The sequence below is a fragment of the Pongo pygmaeus genome, chromosome 6 (assembly GCF_028885625.2).
Source record: "Pongo pygmaeus isolate AG05252 chromosome 6, NHGRI_mPonPyg2-v2.0_pri, whole genome shotgun sequence".
NCBI classification, from domain to species: domain Eukaryota; kingdom Metazoa; phylum Chordata; class Mammalia; order Primates; family Hominidae; genus Pongo; species Pongo pygmaeus.
In genome coordinates, this window is record NC_072379.2 from 65,935,613 (window position 1) to 65,959,267 (window position 23,655).

Sequence of the window (23,655 nt, forward strand, 5' to 3'; positions counted from 1 at the left end):
ATTGTCTAATTTATTTATCTAATTTTCTCTCATAGATTTGTTTTTGGTAGGATTTAGCTGTAGAACTGTCCTGTTAACATAGCATTTCAGCCAACAGTGAGGTTATGACGCTATATAAAGTGGGAGTGCAGGGTGAAAACCCATATTTGTTGAATGTATAAAATGTTCCCAAGATGGATATCTCATTTAAATTCTTTCAATAACCTCATAAAATGATAGTATTTTTATTTTTCTGATAACTGAACTGAGGTTAGACCAAGGTCATAACGCTAGTAACTGATGAAGTAAGGATTATAGCCCAGATATGTCTGATCCCAAAAGTTAGCTGTTGTTTATTTTTCATAACACACTGTTGCTTTGAGAATCAAGAATAATAATCACCTGCAAGCAGCAATCATGGGTGGATTAACTGCCTGGGCTCTTAGGTCAGATACCCTCCATTAGAATTTAGAGAAGTTACTTAATCTTTCTAAGCCTTAGTGTGCTAATCTGTAAAATGGGCATGCTAATACAAGAAGCTCATTCGTCATGTTGTTGTGAAGACTGAGATAATAGCATGTAATGCATACTCTACAAATATTAATGATTATCATTCATTTAACCAATGTTCATTTACTAAATAAGTGCCTACATGTGCAAGAAACTCCTAGGGGATAAGGACATAGCAAAATCAAACAGCTGGAGAAGCTTGCTGTGCAAGTATTTTCTCGTGTCCCTTTGCCTCCTTGTTTCCCGCTCAAACTAGGCTGTGTCTGTAGAAGGTAGAATAACTCTCAGGCTCTGACACTGCAGTATAGATTACTCTTTTACCCATACGAATTACCTTATTAGTTTGTTTGGTATCACTGGAGTAATAATAAAATTGAAAAGTTATTTTTCTTGGGCTCTTTCCTTGAATGAAAAAACATTTTGAAAATTGGTCCACTTTTGATAATGAGACAAATTTAAGTGAGAAAATCTTTCTGGAACATGAGATTCCCTCTGTCTCAACTGTCTCCCACCTCCCCACCACCTACTGACCTTTTTGTAAAGGTCCAAAGCCTTAATTGGAACTGGTGACCTTAGAACTACAATTCTTTCCAGGCCTTTGTTTTTCCAAACTTACCTTGGTTTCTTCTATGTTATTGGATTCTTATATTTGGTATTATATTCTGAGATAAAAGAAAATGATGTTACCTTCTCACTGTCATTATCGAGGGCTGAAGTGGCCTCATCCAACAATAAAATTTTGGGTTTTTGGAGAAGAGCCCTTGCAATAGCTAGTCTTTGTTTCTGGCCGCCAGAAAGCTGTGTTCCTTTCAGTCCAACTTGTGTGTTGTATTTCTATTACAGGAGCATGCAATTAAGAAAGCAAGTCTTGGTTATTTAAATTAGCCTGGCAACTGTGGGCGAGAACCATCTAAATATTTCAAATTTTGCTACTCTTGAAATTTGTGTCCCAACAAATGTTGAAATCTATTCTTGGACTTTGTTGCAAATAAATGCTAAAGCCACAGTAAACACTACCATCTCATTTACATATCCAATCTGATCACACAGCAGACCTCTGCCATTATGCTTCCACAAAGAAATGTTTCAAATTAAAGCATAAGAAAAAAATTATCGGCAAGAAACAAGTTCGTAGTAAACACAAATCCTTTTCCATTACGTTATACTACCTACTATTTTCAGGTTAAAATGATTCGCAGTAGTAAAAACAACAAGGAAATTATGAGGTTTCTTCACTTTGGCTCTTGCTAAGCCTCTATGGGCACATCCTTACAGATGCTGGGATAGGAGTCTCAGTGGTACATGCATCTTCCTGGAAATAAGTTAGGCTGGCATTTTTTTTTTTGAGACAGAGTCTCGCTCTGTTACCCAGTCTAGAGTGCAGTGGCACAATCTCGGCTCACTGCAACCTCCGTCTCCTGGGTTCAAGCAATTCTCTGCCTCAGCCTCCCAAGTAGCTGGGATTACAGGTGCCCACCACCATGCCTGGCTAATTTTTGTATTTTTAGTAGAGATGGGGTTTCACCATGTTGGTCAGGCTGGTCTTGAATTCCTGACCTCGTGATCCACCCTCCTCGGCCTCCCAAAGTGTTGGGATTACAGGCATGAGCCACCGTGCCTGGCCAGGTTGGCATCTTGAAACAGTCTATGCACCTTTTCAGGCCACTAAGTAGTAATGGTGACATTTAGCACTTCGCAGTGTTTTCATAATTCCTCTACTTACTAATAACCCAATTTCTCCAGCGTTTCCCTTCATGGAAGGGTAAAGAAAATTTCACCCAAATCTTGAAGCCATCGTGGTCCTCTGAATCACAACTGGTCAGTACAGTTGGGGTAAGCAGGCTCTTGCCTGCTTTTTAGATTGTCCCATTGACTTTGCTTCCTTTCAAGGCTTCACATTGCTTTCTAGTGGCCTTTGGCACTTTTGTAAGAAACGTAAGCCCTTGGTACCTAGACAAGAATGTGTAGATGGATCAGCTCCATTGAGAAAGCTGGTCCAAGGGTATAGCCGGAAAGATTAATCCTGTAGCAGCATTTCACACGCAGCTTGTGATTCCTAGCTGTTCATTTTGTGTTGGTAACCTAGAGAAGCTTGAGGGAATTGCCTTTCTCTCCACATCTGACTGCCTTCAGGAAGTGCATTTTGGACAGAGTTGGTGTCGCAAACCTGTGGTATAACCTTATAACAAAATGTGTCTACGTCATCTCAAAGCTTACTTTTCAGTTTAACATGCTTAGGTGCATGCTTTGTAGCAAACGACGGGTGTCTGAATTACTAAAGCCTAGTAAAAATATCTTCTCTGAAGTGAATGCTCTACAAAGAACACAGACTTTCGCTGTTTTCTCTGTCATTTATCTGGGACTACTAGCAGGCCTTGGGCCCCTTCCTCCTAAAATGCATTTTGTTAAATTTGGAACCATAGATAAAACTGTGTCTGCCATTCATTTCCAAACACTACAAAGTTTGTATTTAAATGAGGGGATTCAATCTTAAAGTAAAAATCGGGAAGGGAGGTAGGAATGATAATGAGCTTGTAGCCCTTTCTGCCAGCCTAGCTTGAATTGTACATGAATTCTTCTGGGGCAGCTGAAGAACATACAAAACTACTTTAGGAATCACTTTGCAGTTTTTGGCCTTCTCTGGATTGTAGGAGTGTGTAAGTTTAAAGAACATATTGGATGAAAACTAAATTCAGATGTTTTGCCCACTGTTAAGCATATTTAGTTTGTTATTTATTTTACGGAGTCTCGCTCTGTAGCCCAGGCTGGAGTGCAGTGACGCGATCTCGGCTCACTGCAAGCTCCGCCTCCCGGGTTCACGCCATTCTCCTGCCTCAGCCTCCTAGTAGCTGGGACTACAGGTGCCCGCCAGCACGCCTGGCTAATTTTTTGTGTTTTCAGTAGAGACGGGGTTTCACCATGTTAGCCAGGATGGTTTTATTTGTTTTTTAACAAAGAACCATAGAATTTCTCTTTAGCTGAAAATCTGAATCCATTTTCTGGCAATCACTGGGATGGTGAGTGCCCTGAAATCACCTCTTTTATGAGAAACTCAAGGGGTAATGGCTCCTTAATATGAACCTGGAGGTAAAATTCAGTTGTGTCCTAGAGGTAACACCAGAGTTTAATCCTAAAGCAACTGCATTCTGGAGAATCCCTGCAGGCACTGGGTTGGATTTTCAGGGTGGTTCCAGTGGTCAAAGTCCTACTTAAGGATGTGGCTTAACTGAGAGCTGCCACTGGGTGATATTGTGAAGATTAGGAGAGAACTACACCTGATGTGTGTCTCAGAGGATCCTTGAGGTCAAGGCGGTGTTGCTTCCACTTCTGTCCTATGCCCCAGGCCTGTATTTCCAAATGCCTGTGGGATATTTCTATGAGATATGTGGTAGATGCAGTACATTACACTCAGCATGTTCTAAATTGACTCCTTGCTCTGCACTCTTCTGGTTTGAGCTGTTACACAGATCCACACTCCCTTACCGAAACCCTTGGAGTTGTATGTATTTAAGAATTCTGATTTTTTTTCAACCTTGGAAGAAAAAATTCTATGTATTATACATATATGATATATTATCTATATTTAATAGATAATATATTATTTAACACCCCCAGAAGGATCTGGGGAAGCAACTGGTAATCAAATACATGAATTTTGTACAGATGTATTTGATTATTTATTCTTAGTGGGATAAATATAATAAAGGACTATATTATATCCTCACATCATTTTGCCACCAAATGAATTTTCATCAAATATACACAATTTGTGTGTGGCGTGTGTGTGTGTGTATGTGTATGTGTGTGTGTGTGTGTAGGGGGAAGCCTTTGGACTCTCATCACTGCTCCGTGTTTTATTCCATGAGGCTGCTCAGTGTATTGTACATTTCCTTGCTCACTTTCCAGAAAGAATCTTGAGCCAAGTCCTGTTGATTCCACTTTTAAAATATCTTTTGAATCAATTTTCTTGTTTTAGTTCACTTTATAATTGTTATTGTAGGCCTTCAAAACCTATTCCTGGAAATAGCTCTGAACTGATCTCTCAGGCTGCCTGTGTCTTTGTCACTCTCTACCGTCATTTACATTGCTGCTACATGAGTAATTCCAATATCCAATTCCCAACATGTTCCCTATTTAAAAATCTTCAATGACTCCTTAGTAACTACCAAAGTTAAACATTTCTTTCCTTGTGATTTAAGTGCCCACTTTTTACCTTTACATGCTTATCAAATACCATAGCTTTATATACTCTATTCTTCGTCAATTGTCTTACAGTTCCATGAAAACATTGTCATAGTTTCTGTCTCCATGTTTTTGCTCAGGCTATGCCCATTGCCTCATTATAGAGAATGCCCTTTTAAAGCCTTGACTACTGAAATTCTACTTGATCAATACTCAGATCACCTCTTAATTCTCCGAAGGTCTCCTCTGAACCCCCAGCCAGAGGTGATTCTACTCCCCTCCAGGCTCAGATAGAAGTTTGTTTACCTTCTGTGCACTAGAATTATTTGTATGTGTTGATCTGTGTTCATCTTAACTATTGGGCTTCATATTCCTAAAAGTAGGACTATATTTTATTTGTCCTATCTTCCCTAAATAAAAGCCCAGTGGTATGCAAAGAAGTGCTCAGTAGCTGTGTGTTGAGTGACTAAATGCATGGATGTTGGCATAGAGAAATGAAGACATGGGGCTGGATGCAGTGTCTTTGGGAGGCCGAGGCAGGTGGATCACTTGAAGCCGGGAGTTTGAGACTAGCCTGGGCAACATGGTGAAACCCCACCTTTGCAAAAAGAAAAAAAAAAAAAAAAAATTAGGCAGGCATGGTGGCAGGTGCCTATGGTTGCAGCTCCTGGGGAGAGTGAAGTGGGAGGAACACTTGAGCCCAGGAGGTCAAGGCTGCAGTGAGCTGAGATCCTGCCACTGTATTTCAGCCTAGGTGACAGAGCAAGACCCTGTGAAGAAAGAAAGAAAGAAAGAAAGAAAGAGAGAGAGAGATTGGAAGGGGGGGAAGGAAGGAAGGAAAGAAGGAAGGAAGGAAGGAGAGAGGGAAGAAAGGAGAGAGAGAGGGAGGGAGGGAGGAAGGAAGGGAGGGAGGAAAAGAAAGGGAAAGAGAGAAAGGAAGAAAAGAAAGACAAGAAAGCAAGCAAGCAAGAAAGAAAGAGAGAGAAAGAAAGGGAGAGAGAAAGGAAGGAAGACAGGGAATGTAAATTTTGAGGGAGCAGGACATGGCAGATTGGTCAATCCACAAAGTTTGTAGTAAAAGTAAAAGAAATCCTCAGAAAGCAAAGTGTGACACAATTCAATTTGCTAAATAATTCTTGGAGAGAATTAAAATGAATAATACATTAATGTGTCTTATGTGAAGCCGACTTTCTTCCTATGCCTGTTTTACATATGGGTATATATTTTATGCTTACTGCATGTTACTGGAAGAGCTGAACTTCAGACTTTTGCTTCACCATTTTCACACTGCCACTGTGGCCATATATTTGGAGGCAATGCTGGGCTCCACGTATTTGCTCGAGAAAATTCATTCCCTTTTTTTTTTTTTTTTGAGATGGAGTCTCAGCTTGTTGCCCAGGCTGGAGTGCAATGGCATGATCTTGGCTCACTGCAACCTCCACCTCCCAGGTTCAAGGGATTCTCCTGCCTCAGCCTCCCAAGTAGCTGGGAATACAGGCGTGTGCCACCATGCCCAGCTAATTTTTGTATTATTAGTAGAGACAGGGTTTCACCATGTTGGCCAGGCTGGTCTCAAACTCCTGACCTTAGGTAATCCACCCTCCTTGGCCTCCCAAAAGTGCTGGGATTACAAGTGTGAGCCATCACACCCAGTCTAAAAAATTAATTCTATCTGAAGTACAACAAATTACAAGATTCATGTTCACTTTTCTTCCCTAAAAACCTAGGTGTGAGCTGTAACATGTTTCTAACTGTCACTCTGAGTACACCAGTGCCATTATCTACAGTTGTGGTGGTTGCTTTGGACTGCCCTTCTGAAGGGAGGAGCAAGGGCACCTTTGTTCCCATCTCTGAAACCCTAGGACCACCATGGTTACGAACCCTCTCCCTCCCTTCAGGATAGCACAAAGAATCCAGGTTCAAATGCTGAGTTTCCATACAACTTTAAGAAAGTTATTGAACTTCTTTATCTGTAAAATGCGATAGTTACAGCATCCTTGCTATACTATGGTGGAAATTTAGCTTAGTTCTTGGTTCCCAGAAGGGCTGGGGAATTCGTGGCTGGTTTCCTCTCTTCCTTTTTCCCAGCCAACTGAGCATAAGAGGGTAGCCTTATTCTACCCAGGGTACTAGACGAAGGCATTTAGTAATATGCAGCTTTTCTAGGAATTATCTGATTTTTTTTTTTTTTTTAACGATTTTATTTTGGTATCAGGTTTCCTTATGGTTCTACATGTTTTTGGGGGAACAATGACATGAAGATAAAGTTAAAATTTAAAACACTGAAAAATAAGCTACTCTTTTAAAAAAAATGTTAAAGGAAATAAATCTTAGTTTTCAAAGTCTGTTGTACAAAGCACAATGGATCTTTGCAGCATGTAGTTTTGAGTAAATGTGAGAAATGGTACAATAAAAAGAATAGAAGATAATAAACAATTTAAGAATAAAAGTTAGGCCAGGTGTGGTGGCTTATGCCTGCAATTCCAGAACTTTGGGAGACCAAGGTGGGTGAAATTGCTTGAGCCCAGGAGCTTGAGTCCAGCCTAAGCAACGTGATGAAACCCCGTCTCTACAAAAAATACAAAAATTAGCTAGGCATGGTGGCATGTGCCTGTGATCCCACCTATTCGGGTGACTCAGGTGAGCCTGGGAGGTCGAGGCTGCAGTGAACCAAGAACACACCACTGTACTCCAGCCTGGGTGACAGAGTGAGACCTTGTCTCAAAGGAAAAAGAATAAAAGTTAAATGGTACAAATATCAATTGGGCAGCATTTCACAATACATAAAACAAACTATCGAGATTATGCAGATAACAATCTGACCACAAATTAACAATGCAGTGAGTGTCATGGTTAAAAAGGAAGTTGCTATTAAAAGACATTCACAGTGTCACTATATTTATAAAAAAATGTGAATCCTTCCTATATCTTTAGTACTGCAAACTCTTACCAGAGTAAGGGAAATCCTGTTTCTACATGTAGGCACTATGTAGTATGGCGAAGAGCTGGTGAGGGAAGGAGTATAAAAGTTAGAGAGTATGATGACTATTGGCCTTCACCAAAGAACAGTGCTCTAGATTATTAGTTGTTTGATATATTGGTTGTTAAACTTAACTATCTCCCTTTAAAGTGAGATAGAAACTTAGTTTATAAAAATCACAAGTACAAATTTGCCCCTACATGAAAATATCTCTATTTTTATTTCATTTTATTTATTTTGTGTGTGTGTGTATGTGTGTTGCAAACACTCAGATATTATAAACACTTAAAGTTACAATTATCCCTCTCTGTGCACTGTTTTTGGATTTGTATCAGTGCTTGCACTACCAAAGGCTTCTCTACAGTTAGCCAAGATTTTTGACTTTTCTGAGATTTTGTGCCAATTGTCACAGCCAATACAGACATCAGGGTGATAAAAATGGCAGGCAAGGATCTTACACTCTAGTGGGGAAGGAAAACACTAAGCAAATAACTAAGTGCTCAGGGTAATTTTCAGACTGTGATACACGCCCTGAAGACAAAGTGATAGGGGATGGGACTGGTGGGGACTTTTAAAAATAGGATGTTTAGGGAAAGCCTCTGCAGAGGTAACATTTGAAAGGGCTTGAAAGTTAAGGCGCTACTTGCCGGGCGCGATGGCTCACGCCTGTAATCCCAGCACTTTGGGAGGCCAAGGCGGTGGATCACCTGAGGTCGGGAGTTTGAGACCACCCTGTCCAACATGGAGAAACCCCCTCTCTACTAAAAATACAAAAAATTAGCAGGGTGTGGTGGCACATGCCTGTAATCCCAGCTACTTGGGAGGCTGAGGCAGGAGAATTGCTTGAACACGGGAGGTGGAGCTGAGTGAGCCGAGATTGCACCATGGAACTCTAACCTGGGCAACAAGAGTGAAACTCTGTCAAAAAAAAAGAAAGTTAAGGCGCTACTATGCCAAAAGCCAACCTAAGGGAGGTCTAGGCTGGAGAAACAGCAAACGCAAATGTCCTAAGGTGGGGAGCAAGTTGGCACGTTCATGAGACAGGAGAGACCAGCTCAGCTGCAGCAAAGTGACTGTGTGGTGAGGTTGTTGCTGGGGAAACAGCAGGGCCAGATTACAGAGGCTTCAGCAGCCCCTCCCCATGGGGTGTCTGGGCTTTATTCTAAGTGCACAGGGGAGCCGTGAGGCAGTTGTAAGCAGGGGAGGGATAGGATCTAATTTGTTTTTAAAAGATCCCTCTGATTGCTGTGAGGAAGAAAAATGATAAAGGAGCAAGACTGGAAGGCAGATGAAGAGGCTACTGCAGTGAGGGGGAGGTCATAGTGTGGACCAGCCACAGCGTAGATGGATGGAAGGCAAATAATGAAATGTGAAAGTTAATCCAGTGAATATTAATACATTTTGGTCTTAGGAAAATAGTCACACGAAAATCTCAAACTTGGTTTTTCACATCTGACTTCACGTTTTACATCTAACTTTAGATTCTGGCAATAAATACATTGTATAATCCAAGGAATACATAATAACAACTGCATAGGCCCAGTAGCTACTTAGGCTTACTTGGCAGCTTTGTAATTCAAGATTTCAGAAATTTTCTTACCTCAGGGAGACTTTCAATAAAAGAATGGATATTTGCTGCATTTGCTGCTTCTTTGATCTCATCTAATGGCACCACACGGCTGTTGTCACCATAGGCGATGTTCTCAGCGATGCTGCAGTTGAAGAGCACAGGCTCTTGAGAAACGATTGCTATTTGGGAACGGAGCCACTGTACATTCAATTCTTTTGCATCCACACCATCAAACAGCTGCCAAGAGCAGATTAGAGAATGGTGTGTTAAGATCACACAACTGTATCATGTTACAGTTCACTGTATTCAAACACACACAAATCATAACAAGAAGGATAGGAATTCAAGCTATTTCAAAGTATAAAGTTACCCAAGGAAGGCTCATAAATCATATGTTGTATAGAAGCAAACAGCATGTAACTCACTACTGCCCCCTCCACTGTAACAGGACCTGACTTTCTGAAAGCCCAGTGAAAAGTAGGTGGAGTACTCCACGTGTAAAGCTGTGTCATCTTGCACACAGCTGTGTTTATTCACATAAATAGATAACAACACTCTAACAACACCATCTCGTATTTGATGAGCATGCTCACTATGTGAGGGGGACTCTTCCAGTACCAGGGAAATAGTGGTCAATAAGAAAAAGCTCTTTCCCTTTTGTAGCTTATATATATATATATTTTTTTAAATTTTATTATTATTATACTTTAAGTTTTAGGGTACATGTGCACAATGTGCAGGTTTGTTACATATGTATACATGTGCCATGTTGGTGTGCTGCACCCATTAACTTGTCATTCAACATTCGGTATATCTCCTAATGCTATCTCTCCCCCCTCCCCCAATGGATGTAGCTTATATTTTAGCAGAGAGGCATGCAATAAATACATGAACAAATAACTCAATAAACTCAAGAGAGGAAAGTACCCTGAAGACAGGGTAACAGGGTAGAGCGACTGAGGCAGTGGGGAGGGTATGGAGAGGCATGAGAAGGGGGTTGTACAAGAAGGCCTTAAGGAAAGGACGTCCAGACTAAGACATGAACAGTGAGAAGGAGCCTGCAAAGGGGACATTCTGGGCAGGGCAATAGCAAAAGAAAGGTTCATAGGTGTGTTTGAAGAACATGAGGAGACTGGGAGGCTGAGGTGGGCAGATCACTTGAGGCTGGGAGTTCAAGACCACCCTGGTTAACATGGTGAAACCCCGTTTCTACAAAAAATACAAAAATTAACTGGACATGGTGGCACACCCCTGTAATCTCAGCTACTACTTGGGAGGCTGAGGCATGAGAATCCCATGAACCCTAGAGGTGGGGGTTGCAGTGAGCCGAGATCGCGCCACTGTACTCCAGCATGGGCCACAGAGCGAGACTCTGTCTCAAAAAAACAAAACAAAACAAAACAAAAAACGCACAAAAGCCCCCCAAAAACCAGAAAAAGCACAGTGCATGATGACGTGGGGAGTGATATGAGAGCAGCTTGGAGTGGGAGGCAGGGGCCGGGGCATGAAGGACCTGATTGATGGCATAGACTCTGGTATATTCTAACTGTGGAAGGTTTAGAAGAGGGAGTGTGCTATGCTATGTGCGAATAGATGAGTGTCTCCTAGTTCAAGGGAGCCCTTTAGGACTCCATTGAGTCCCTAAACTCTGTATTGCAAACACTCATTGAGAATCTGTAAGGGCGAAAAGACTGTATGTTGCAGGAGAATGAGGACTAACGTGGCAGTCTGAGTTTCAGGAACTTTTTTGTAGGGGCAGGAGGCAGGACAGGAAGCTTTGTGTGGGTGTGCTGATGTGGTGGTGGGTGGTGGGGGGAGGACAAGGTAATGGAAAAACCACAATATAAGGTATAGTAAGACAAGTGCCAGGTAAGAAAAACAATCCTTAGGTTCGAAGGATGGAGAGATTACATTATTTTAGATATTAGAGGCATGACTTCATGGAGCTGCTTCCAATAAGCCTTAACCATGCATAAGGTTTTGACAGTTGGGAGGTGGGATGAGTGGTGGGAAAGCAGAAGCCTGAACTAAGGAGGTGGAGGACAGTGTTCTCTCTGTCTTAAACCAGAACAGAATACGGAGCCATGATGTGAACATTAGACCAGACCTCCAGCACCCACATTCTAAAGTAATTCCATGGCTGAGATCAACATTTCTGCTGCCAGAATGGTTGAAGAATCTTTGGACCTTTGTGCTTCACTTCAAAGCCCTAACCACCATTTTTGTGATGGTTTGCTTGTCCTCTTAGTTAAGGGTTGACACAGAGATTTTTTTTCTTTTTAACTTCTGCATTGTTTGCCCCACCCAAACCAGTGGGGATGCTTAAGCCCTAGTGAATGTTTAAGAATAGGACTGCTAAACCCCAGATTAGGTGTGTTTCAATTCAGTCTTACCACTTGTCCTTGCACGGGGTCATAAAATCTCTGCAGAAGTTGAACAGAAGTGCTTTTCCCACAGCCGCTGCTCCCCACAAATGCTACTGTCTTTCCTCGCTCAATACTGAGGGATAAGCCGCGGAGGATGAAAACATCTGGGCGACATGGATAGAAGAAAGAGACTTCTCGAAACTCTAAATTCCCTTCACATGTGTCCTGTGAAAGGAAGTTGACAGAGTTGAGAAGAATGACTTGGGAAGGTTGTAACACACTGTAGCATACTGGCTAAGTTCATTTTGAAAATTGTGCATGTTTCCATAGCCCTTTTAATTTTAAACATGTATGCATCTCTGTAGAGCTGTTGACTGAAAGCGGGTTTCTGTCACTTTTGTTTATATTTTTTTGTGTCTGTGTTTCTTGTTATCTTCACTACTGACTTCACCGACTTTCTAAAAACCACTTGCTTCCTTCAACTTTGCTGCACAGACAGTTCCATTCTGCCGTTAGTTGTTTGACCAGCTTATCTGAGTAATACATTTTTCTTTTTAATTTGGTTTGTGCTTTACAAACCTTTATTGCTTAATTCAGAAGAGCTAGAGTTCTCATAAACTATATGTATAAGGGTTATTTCTCTAAATTGGGCCATGTTTTATAGTGAAGGTACAGTATGTTTTGAATTCTGATTTATCTTTCTTATTTTATTTTATTTTATTTGAGACAGGGTCTAGCTCTGTCACCCAGGCTGGAAGGCAGTGGTGCGATCTCGGCTCACTGCAACCTCCACTTCCCAGGCTCAAGCCATCCTCCCAGCTCAGCCTCCTGAGTAGCTGGGACCACCAGCGTGTGCCACCACACCCAGCCAATTTTTGTATTTTTAGTAGAGATGGGTTTTCACTATGTTGCCCAGGCTGGTTCCAAACTCCTGGACTCAAGCAATCCGCCCACCTCGGCCTCCCAAAGTGCTGGGATTACAGGCGTGAGCCACCACACCCGACCCTATCTTTATTTTCAATTGACCATTATTTGGCAATGACAGTTGCCTAAACGTTTAGTTTTCTCTCTGTGCATCAATCGCTTTACTGGTTAATGATTTCTAAACCAATACTCATCTACACCAGGATGTTTAAAAAAGACTTTCCAGAACTATCACTAAATGATTAACTTTCCCTTTACATATTTGGTTCATAAGATTTTAAGTTCTTTTGATCTTTGTGTTCGTCTCAATTGCATTTTAAGTCTTATTAATTTTTGTTGTTAGAGTAAACAACTAAGGAGTAGTGGATTTGTGTGTGTGTGTGCATGTGTGTGTGGTGGTAGTGATGGCTGGATTTTAAAACACATCTTTACAGTCGGGTTTACTAGTCATATTCAACCCATTCTGAGCCCATCATATTATAGGTAAGAAGCAAGGGCAGGTAGGGGTGAGGAGTAAACAAAAAAAATTTGATGATATTATTTTCTTGTTAAAAGAATTTGATGTTAAGATGTGGTTAAGAGATCTAGAAATAGAAAAAAAATCTGGAAGGATATTTGCCAAAATTTAAGGGTAGTGTAGCAGTAGTTTATTTTAGCGTAGTCAGTATTTTCCATTTGCCCCCTACAACCTACGAATATTATTTGTATAAAAAATTTGTTTTTGTTTTATTTTTAAAATTTTTTTTGGTGTACTTCCCTCTCTGCATTTGTATAAAAAAGGTTTTAAAAAACCAGAATACTGCAGAAACATGAAGAATTCAATTATTTTTATGTATGCTCTTGTATGTATTTTGTATAATAGCTCATAGAGGTATTCTAGAAAACTTCTAAATTTAATACATTTAAAATTTATTCTTACTATTTTTAATTCTATTTAATATGAAAAACTCCAAACGTATAAAAATAGAGAGAAAAATATAATAAATGGCCCACATACATATCACCCAGCTTGAATTTCGATATTTGCCAATTTTGTTTGACCAGATTTTAATTTTTTTTTTTTTTTGAGAAGGAGTCTCGCTCTGTCACCCAGGCTGGAGTACAGTGGTGGGATCTCGGCTCACTGCAACCTCCGCCTCCCAGGTTCAGGCGATTCTCCTGCCTCAGCCTCCCAAGTAGCTGGGACGATAGGCACTTGCCACCACACCCTAATTTTTTTATTTTTAGTAGAGATGGGGCTTTGCCATGTTAACCAGGCTGAACTTGAACTCCTGACCTTAGGTGATCCACCCGCCTCAGCCTCCCAAAGTCCTGGGATTACAGGTGTAAGCCACCACACCCTGCCCAGATTTTAATTTTTAAAAGCGTAGAGTGATATTCAGAAACATTTACATACTAAATAAAATAAGGATTAAATTCATTAATTTTATAGCCTTTATAAGAAATACTTCCATAGTCTATGCCATGCCTATGGTTCTGTAAGGACATAGATCAGTGAGATACTCAATTCCTCTATTATAATCTGCAGAAAGAAATAAGAGTAGCAATATTGTTACACATATAAATCTTAAAATTTAAAAAAAGCTTCTTACATCCTTTACTTTCCAAAATACAAGAACAAAATCTTATTTTGACTGTGACGTATCTTTGAAGCATTCTATTTTGAGAATTTCCAGATAGTCTTATTTCTGTCACTAACAGGCATTCTTCTTAATCATTGTGTAGCTCTGGTAATGCTGTATTATTTTAAGCTGTCATACATATAAATCTACTATTAAAATTCTAGAGGGAAATAATTATAAATTAAAAACATTTAAGTATATACCTAATGGACTATTTTTATTTTAAAAATTAAAATGTCTAGAAAGGTCCTAAAATTGAATATATATTTAATGCATAAGACTATTATTTATTTTTTATTTATTTATTTATTTTTAAGACCAAGTCTTGCTCTGTTGCCCAAGCTGGGGTGCAGTGGCGCGATCTCGGCTCACTGCAATCTCCGCCTCCCGGGTTCCAGCGATCCTCCTGTCTCGCCCTCCCGAGTAGCTGGGACTACAGGTGCGTGCCACTACACCCAGCTGATTTTTTTAATTTTTTTTATTTTTAGTAGAGATGGGGTTTCACCATGTTAGCCAGGATGGTCTCGATCTCCTGACCTCGTGATCTGCCCGCCTCAGCCTCCCAAAGTGCTGGGATTACAGGCGTGAGCCACCATGCCTGGCTGTATAAGACTATTATTGAGAGATTTATTTTGAAATTATACACCCTACCTATTATTTCTCTTTTAATATTCACAGTGTTTTAGAGTTTGAGGCTAAATTTGTTTGTGTGCATCAATTTAATAGGTATACTTTCCTTTTTTTCCCCCTTTATGTTTGTAAATATATTTCCCATGAAAAATGGTGTCTGAAGCAGCAGAATATTATTTACTTTGCATATATTATCAGAGAAAAAAAACAAATAAACCTTAATACGAATCTTCATCCAAGATCAAAACTTTTGTTTCTAAGTAGAATTCAGTATAAGAATCAACCTGTTTTTTCAAGAACATTCTGTTAGCATCAGGCATATAAATTAAAGGCATATATTTTAAAATATGAAACATAAATTTTAGTAGTAGAGGTAAAAATTTGATTAAGACCCCTTTTCCCCATTTGCAGCCATAAAATTATTTTATACAAACTTTTAACTCTTTGTTACTATGACATTATCTTTTGCAGAGTTTTCCAAAGAAAGCCTTTATTTAATAAGTGGACATTAATTTTTTTTTTATTTTTTCATTTATATTACATTTTATTTTTTCAACTTTTATTTTAGATTCAGGGGTACATCTACAGGTTTGTTATCTCAGTATATTGCGTAATGCTGGTGTTCGGGGTATGAATGATCTTGTCACTCAGGTACTGAGTATAGCACCCAATAGTTAGTTTTTCAGCCCCTGCCCCCTCTCCTTCCCATCTTTAGTCGCCCCCAGTTCCTACTGTTGCCATCTTTATTTGGACATTTAAGATCACAGTTGTGCTTACTGGCTTTTTCCCTTCTTGACTGCGGCTGTCTATATTTGGTTTCTTTTCCAACAAGGCAAACAGATGTACAGCCCCCGATTTGGCTTTGGAATATTCAGGAGCCAAAACGAACGTTTCTCCGATGGCCATAGCTCCATATGCAATTGCAGTAAAAACTCTATCAAAAGATAAAGCATTTGAATCTTAGGTCCATTGATCCATTGTAAAACAGTAGAACTCTAAAAGTAAAGAAAAAAGCAGGCACAGGAATATAATCTTTTGATGTAGACGGCACCCCAAACGCTGAAGGCCCAACAAGTTATCTCTTTAAAAAATTTCTACCATGTAGTAATCATTCCTTGCTCTGTACACCAAAATGACCTTTGGAGCTTGGGTAATCTTAAAAATGTCTCTTCCAATTAGAGCCACAGATCAAAGGTCCCAACTAGTGAATTTAAAACTTCTTAGCCATCTTGATATGAGGCTTGCTTGCTTGGAGATTTGACAGAGAATTCAACTGACAATAGGAAGAATGAATCTCCAGTAGTGAGATCTGGATTTACACAGTAGATATGATTTTTTGTTTGTTTGTTTTGCATATAATGTAGTTAGGACAGATAACTGAAGCTAAATGACTGGTTATCTGTCTGATATGCTACATGATTTAGAGAGCAAATCATGGGGATCGTATTTTCCTCAGGTTCCCAAAGCAAAATCTGACTAAAAAGACTGAAAGAAGAACTTTGATCTCTTAGGTTTGTTATCGATTATGATCTCAGTTTCAAAACATGTTAATTATAAAATGGTAAGTACGCAAATGATGTTTGGAAGCACACAGAATATGTACTCGACTGTGGCACAGGACCTGACCATGGTTAAATATTTTCCTCTCATTTTCAATTTCATTTTAGATATGAAAGTACTGTACTAGAATGCAAAACAATGCATCTTAGTAACAAAGCTAATGGCACAATCCGGGTAAAACTGGACCAGTGTCGCTGGCAATATTTAAACATTAGGCAGTAAAAGGTCATCACAGAACCCAGTTGCTTGTTTGCAGTGCTGGATAACAGCAAAGTAAACACGTCTGGGCTCCTTGTGAATTTCTCCCTCAATGGGGCCTACCAAAGGGTAGATGTTGATGCTGATGCAATCTCTTCAGTGACCTAGACCTCAGATCCTGAATCTTGTTGGCTTTACAAAGATCAAACACAGTATAAAATATAAAAACAAAAATAACACTAAAATAATTGTTACTTACTTCTGTGACATCAAGGCATTGTTAGTACTGATATTTACAGAGTGTTTAAAGCTCAAAATGCCATTTGAATTATTTGATACCCAGCTATAAACATCAGAAATGGTTACCGAGTTTAGGTAACCCAATCAGAAGGTTTTTTTTTTTTTAATGTGTTTTTAATGCAAGGAAAAATCAGACTGAGTCAGACTTAAGCCTCAGTCTGATCCAAGAATCAGCAGGTGAGCTGGGAAGATAATTGGATTATGAGTTAGGAGACCTAGTTTCTAGTCCCACAGGGGTAGAGGCTTCTCTGAAATCAATAACTGAGAAAATAGCTTCTTCCCACGATTTGAGATATGCTAAAATCTCTACCTGTCCTAACATTCCCACTATAAAAGTAATGGTAAGCATTAGACATAAATGTCTAGAGGCAGACGTCCTTGTTAGGTCCCTCTGAAAATGGAAATATTAATGAGAAAGGGAGAAGGGCCTTCAACTCAGAACTTGTGTTTGTGGGAAGTAAATGACCCAAAGGGTGGAGAATGGAGCAGGAAGAAAGGGTTCAGTTAGAGAAGGGAGAGTACGAGCAAAAGCCCTGATACCGTCTTTAATGAGTGAGTACTGAGAGAAACGTAAGTGGGATGGGGGCTGATGCTGATGAGGGTTATGTTGAAGACCCTGGAGGAGAAGTGTGGACTTTGAGGTGATGGACTATCTGGGGTTGAGTCAGGGACACTAATCTTCATCTTTTTTTTTTTTTTGAGACGGAGTCTTGCTTTGTGATTCAGGCTGGAGTGCAGTGGCATGATGTCAGCTCACTGCAACCTCCACCTCCTGGGTTCAAGCAATTCTCCTGCCTCCACCTCTTGTAGCTGGGATTATAGGCATGCACCACCATGCTTAGCTAATTTTTGTGTTGGCCAGGCTGGTCTCGAACTCCTGACCTAGTGATCCACCTGCTTCAGCCTCCCAAAGTGCTGGGATTCAGGCATGAGCCACTGCGCCCGGCCCAGGGACAGTAATCTTCTTTATGCTTTTTCTCCAGGTGGATTCTGTATAAAGGTAGGCCAAGGCCCACACATGGAAAAAACTGGTCTGCTACAGAATTTGTCCTTACCTAATCAGACCCAATTAGCTAGGGTGAGCTAAACTGAAATTCAGTTCCACTCAACAAGTATTTATTGTAGAACAAACCCGTGCTGTAACTCTGTAACATAGTTAAACTAGATACTTCAAATCTGGTTTAAACTCCTGGAGGCATTTGAACTGAATGCCTAACTGGGAGAAATGTACAGGCCAACACCTCTCATGCCACTGTTGGTCTTGAGGAGTTTCACCCATTTGGGATATATGAAGAGGAGTAATTTGGTATCATGACAAATATTTTAAAGTCACTAACAGGGGCTGGGTGCAGTGGTTCACGCCTGTAATTCCAGCACTTTGGGAGGCTGAGGTGGGTGGATCACGAGGTCAGGAGTTCAAGACCAGCCTGGCCAACATGGTGAAACTCCTTCTCTACTAAAAATACAAAAATTAGCTGGGTGTGTTGGCACACACCTGTAATGCTAGCTACTCAGGAGGCTGAGGCAGGAGAATCGCTTGAACCCGGGAGGTGGAGGTTGCAGTGAGCCGAGATCACGCCACTGCACTCCAGCCTGGTGACAAAGTGAGACTCCGTCTCAAGAAAAACAGCAACAACAACAACAAAAAAGAAAAAAAAAAGCTGTAGCAATAGATTAGCACAGCAGGTCAAATCACAACTTTCCAAGTCCTTACTCAGTAAGTTTCTTTCTTTGATTAGAAGGCAGAGTATCTTTCCCCATAGAGGTAGTCATTAAAATTATTCCCATGCTCATCTGTATATCATCCATATAGAACTCAGAGACCTCTTCCCACCCTAAATCCTTTTCTCAACAGATAGGAGAGAGAAAATAAGCAACTAACACTTATTTGGTTCTTTGGATCTTATAGAATGTTTTCATACACAAGATACCATCTAATCACCTAGGAGATAAGTAGAATGGAAACTTATCAGTCAATGAATGAGGAGACTCTAGCTCAGAAAAATTATGCAATTTGCCCAGAAGCCATGAAACTGTAGGGTTGGAATGTGAGCTGCCTTCCTCTCTGTGTTTTCCCCTACATGGTCTTCCTTGCAGTGGAAAGCTGGCTGGAATGGTCTTTTCTTACATGCTGGAGTTTGTTACCACTTGCTTTCCATTTTAGAATCTTCTGAAGCCCCTAGATATCAACTGTCCTTTGATTTCTCTCCTTTAGGTCCCTTCAGTGGTTGATTTAGCCTTCTTATCTTGTCCTTGTCTGTCTCTTCCGGATAATCTCTGGGGAGGAGCCAGGCAAGAGCTAGGTGGCTGCCATGGCAGCCAACATGGAAAGAAGTCTTTCCTGTTTTCTTTGTTTTGTGTAACCAGTGTTGCTTTCCTAAACACAACAATAACACTCACAGTTCTTCCCTGGCTGCCCAGCCTCCTAGGGCAAAGATGATGGTGCAGGCCTAGCTCCCTTCTGTCCATCCTTTATTATGTTAAGGTATCGACCAACTGTTAATACTCATTGAAAACCCATCTATGTTGCTCTTTTGGCCAATAGTCACATTATTATTGGAAATACAGTGTGGTTTCTTGTCAAGAACTGCATTTGGTTTTTAAGAGAACTAGGAAACACACCCATAAACTGCCTGGTTCTGCTTCTCAGGCAGTTTTCAAAGCTGTGTCTTTTATTATTACTGTATTGAGGGCTGCCATGTGTTGATTCTTTCTTACCTATATGCTCTGCTTAGCTTCTTGATAATATGGATAGAAAATATGGAAGAAACTCACAGAGATAGAGAAAGCTTTGCAGTGGGGAAAGGAAGGCTACAGAAACCTCTCCTGATTAGGAATGGTTCTTGGTCTGTATTGCAAAAGGCAAGTCAGCTGGAAACCAGCCTAAAGGGACTAACACAAAGAGACAGGATAAAATAAACTTATTTTTTACTTCTAAATCTACACATTTATAGTGAAATAACAAATAGAATGTGTTACCAGGACTAACAAAGGGAGAGGTGAGTGTTTTACTACACATACGTGCATGAGAACCTAAACGAGATTTTCTAAACGCCCCTATGCCTTGTCTGTAAGGTGGCAGAATGAAAATGTTATCACCTTATTTTAAATGCTCATTTCAGATAAACTTCTATGATAGTAGAGATAGAGACAGCTTCTACCATAAGACAGGCATGTTGTCTTTTTTTTTCTTTTAGAGGCTTTTTCCTCTAAAAAGCCTTGCTGACAAACTAATATTATGAGCACATTAAAGAATTTTGCTGTTAAAACTCCCTTTGTGTATCTCCCTTTCTGAGACACAATGTCATTTTTGAAAGAGACACAGATAATCCATCCTTGTAGCTATAAATTATGCCTTGGAGTAATCTGGAATGTTTGATAAAGTGAAGATTCCTGCCCCATACTAGATCTACAAATCAGATTTTGCAGGATGAGATCTAAGTATCTACAGTTTTAACCAGCTCCTAGATTGATGAGTTGGAAAACCATTGGTTTAGAGAATGGTGCAAAGTGCTTTTTTTCTAAGAAGAATTCTAGTAGGAGGGAGTTTTCTTTGTAAATTTCTTTGGTTTAGCTAGTCGATGAGATTGAAAGCTGTCTGTCATCCTAGATTCTGGAAGGTACAGAGTCTTCTAGGCCAGGTATAATTTAGTGTGTCTAAAGGGACCTTGTGACACATTCATGGTAGTTGGGGCCACATTTGGTCTCTAGGACCAAATCCTCTTTGGTGTTGAAGACAAATCTCATCTATTGACATTATGCATAGTGCTATGTTGCTCTTTTGGCCAATAACCACGTTTAATACTGGAGGAGAATCCCTAGAGAATCTCTCATTTGTCCATACTCCAAAATATGGGTACCCTTATTCTGTCTGTATTCTGACTGAATGGAACTCAAAAAGTGAGGCTGGGTGTGGTGGCTTACACCTGTAATCCCAGCACATTGGGAGGCTAAGGGAGGTGGATCACTTGAGATCCGGAGTTTGAGACCAGCCTGGCCAACGTGGTGAAATCTGGTCTCCGCCAAAACATACAAAAATTAGCCAGGTGTGGTGACATGTGCCTGCAGTCCCAACTACTCAGGAGGCTGAGGTGGGAGAATTGCTTGAACCCAGGAAGTGGAGGTTGCGGTGAGCTGAGATCGTGCCACTGCACTACAGCATGGGTGACACAGCGAGACTCCAACTCAAAAAAAAAAAAAAAGAAAAGAAAAGAAAAGTGATACCAGTGGCTCTAGCTCAGATAGCTCTCTATTTCTTCCTTCTCTTGGGGCACTGGGAAATACCAAGGTGGTACTATTCTTTAATTGTTACTCTTATGTTAATGGTCCTTCATATGTTCTGATAGTTAAAATGCTTATGTATCTAGAAGAGACCCCCTTCTAATGAATTTAATTAAAAGAAATTCAGGAAGCATGGTAGGCCAGCTCAGGGAAGAAATTTTGTATTGGGGACTTTTCGTTCTCTTATTTTAGGGCTATAAAATAGCACTAAGCAAGTCACCTGTTCCATTTATATGTGAGGAATCAGCCCAACTTTGAATATTCAAATGCTTGAAAAACTAAGCAAGAATTATTTAAAAAATAATTTCACAGAAATATTCTATGAATGTTTGGCCACAGAATTTATAATAATAATAATAATAATAATAATAATAATGTATGTTGAGTAAACCAAACCTCTGGAATCTGGAACCATGAACTTGAATCTGTGCTCTGCTACTTACTGATTATGTAACTTTGAGCAAGTTAGGTAACCTCTTTGAGTCTTAATTGTTCTCATCTGTAAAATGGGAACCATAGTATTTCACAGGGTAGTTTAGAGCATTAAACAGATAATATATGGCAAATACTTAAAACTGAGTAAAGATTCAATCACGGTTTGCCATTATAGCAATTTTCATAAGTAATGGAATGGTTGGCAGTCTTGGAAAGTCCCTTAAAGGAAACATCCTGACTGGTGTCATTTGCAGGCATGAAAGTGACTGGCATGATTTTGAGGTTATATCATTCTTCGACTTAGAAATTTTTTGCTTAGCTTTAATCTAAACAAATCTCAGTAGGTACAGGTAAGTTCTCAGTTCCACACATCATATTTTATATCAATGGTTGCCCTCAGTTTAGATCCAGTCCTCCTGCCAAAGCACCTGGTATTAGACATATGGGTGTAGAAAAGAAGAAAATTAGAAAACTTTGTGAAAAACAGACTCCTGTTTTCAAAGTGTGAAGGTGACTCCGAAGGCACATTTCCAGAAATGACTGGACTGCCTAATTATGTACCATTCCAAATCTTCCCCTTAATTTTGATTCAGTCATTCATTCAATAAATATTTATTGTATGTCTATTATGTGCCACCCACTTGTTTTTGGCTTTTGGGAAATATCAGTGAACAAGATAGGTTACAACTTGTGCTCAGTCTATGCACTCATAAATATGGAAACACAAAATATAATTTCATAGAATCATAAGTGTCATAAGTGTTGTAAACAAAATATGATGATGGGAAAGAGAGTGTTGAGGAGGGAGAGTTAGGGGAATTACTTTGGACCATCAGTGAAAGTCCCTCTGAGGAGTGGACTTAGCAGGGGAAGCCTGAGTGGTAAGAAAAAGGTAGCTTAGTAAAGCCCTGGGGAATGACCATTCCAGGCAGAGAATAGCAAGTGCGAAGACCCTGCAATGGGGAGGTCCAGGACAGACATGGCAAGTGTGGGGCTGATGAGTAGTTAACATGGGAGATAGAGGTGGATGAAATTGGAAAGAAACGCAGCAGCCCCATCATGAAGGTCTTTCAGGTCATGGTAAGGACTTTGGCTTTATTCAAATTTCAATGGGAAGATCTAGATCTTGCAGAATTTTAATAAACTGGTGCTATTAGATTCGTGCATTAAATGATCAGTCTGGTTGCAGTGTGGAGAATGGATTATAGGGAAGCAAGAGTGGACACAAGGACATTGGTGAGGTTGTTGCAGTGGTCCAATCAAGACAGAGAGGGGCTTGGATGAGGGTGAAGAGGATGAGAAGAATTTTGGAATTAGAGTCATGAGGAATCAGTGATTTACGTGGTGGACAATGGCAAGAGAAGCAACAGGGACGACTCCAACATTTTTGGGCTGAGCAACTGTGTGGATGGTGGTTGGTGTTATTAGTTAAGATGAGAAAGTCTTGGGGAAGATAACCTTTGGGGAGAAAAACCTTAAATTCTGTTTTGAACACATTGAGATATAAGTCATCCAAGTGGAGGTGTCTCATAAGTAATTGGATAAGGGTCTTGTGCTCAGGGCAGGGTCAGAGTTGGAAATATACAGAAGGAAGTTATCAGGACACAGGTGGTATTTAAAACTGACAGATTGGATGAGATCACTAATGAAAGTGTAATAGATGAAAGGTCTGAGAGCTCTAAAGCCCTCCAACAGACAGAGGCCTGGCTGAAAAACAGGATCCAGTAAATTTTATATATATATATATATATATATTTTTTTTTTTTTTTTTTTTTTTTTTCCCGTGAGTTGGAGTCTTGCTCTGTTTCCCAGGCTGGAGTGCAGTGGTGTGATCTCGGCTCACTGCAACCTCCACCTCCGGGGTTGAAGCAATTCTTCTCCCTCAGCCTCCCAAGTAGATGGGATTACAGGTGCCCACCACCATGCCCAGCTAATTTTTGTATTTTTTAGTAGAGACGAGGTTTCACTATGTTGGCCAGGCTAGTCTTGAACTCCTGACCTCGTGATCCACCCACCTGGGCCTCCCAAAGTGTTGGGACTACAGGCATGAGCCACCATGCCTGGCCTTCTTATTTTTTTTATAGGTGTGATTACAAAGCAAAGAAAGAGTAGTGACAG

General features: G+C 40.2%; 1 protein-coding gene across 1 annotated transcript in view; it reads right to left on the reverse strand.

The window, feature by feature from the left end:
• Positions 1 to 23,655, reverse strand: part of ABCB5 (ATP binding cassette subfamily B member 5) — a 145,779-nt gene that overhangs the window by 2,313 nt on the left and 119,811 nt on the right. The window contains exons 24-27 of the mRNA XM_054495454.1: positions 15,541 to 15,697; positions 11,615 to 11,812; positions 9,252 to 9,458; positions 1,177 to 1,323 (exon numbers count right to left, since the gene is read on the reverse strand). Of these exons, the coding sequence (XP_054351429.1) occupies positions 1,177 to 1,323; positions 9,252 to 9,458; positions 11,615 to 11,812; positions 15,541 to 15,697 (709 nt within the window). The remainder of the gene's footprint in view (positions 1 to 1,176; positions 1,324 to 9,251; positions 9,459 to 11,614; positions 11,813 to 15,540; positions 15,698 to 23,655) is intronic.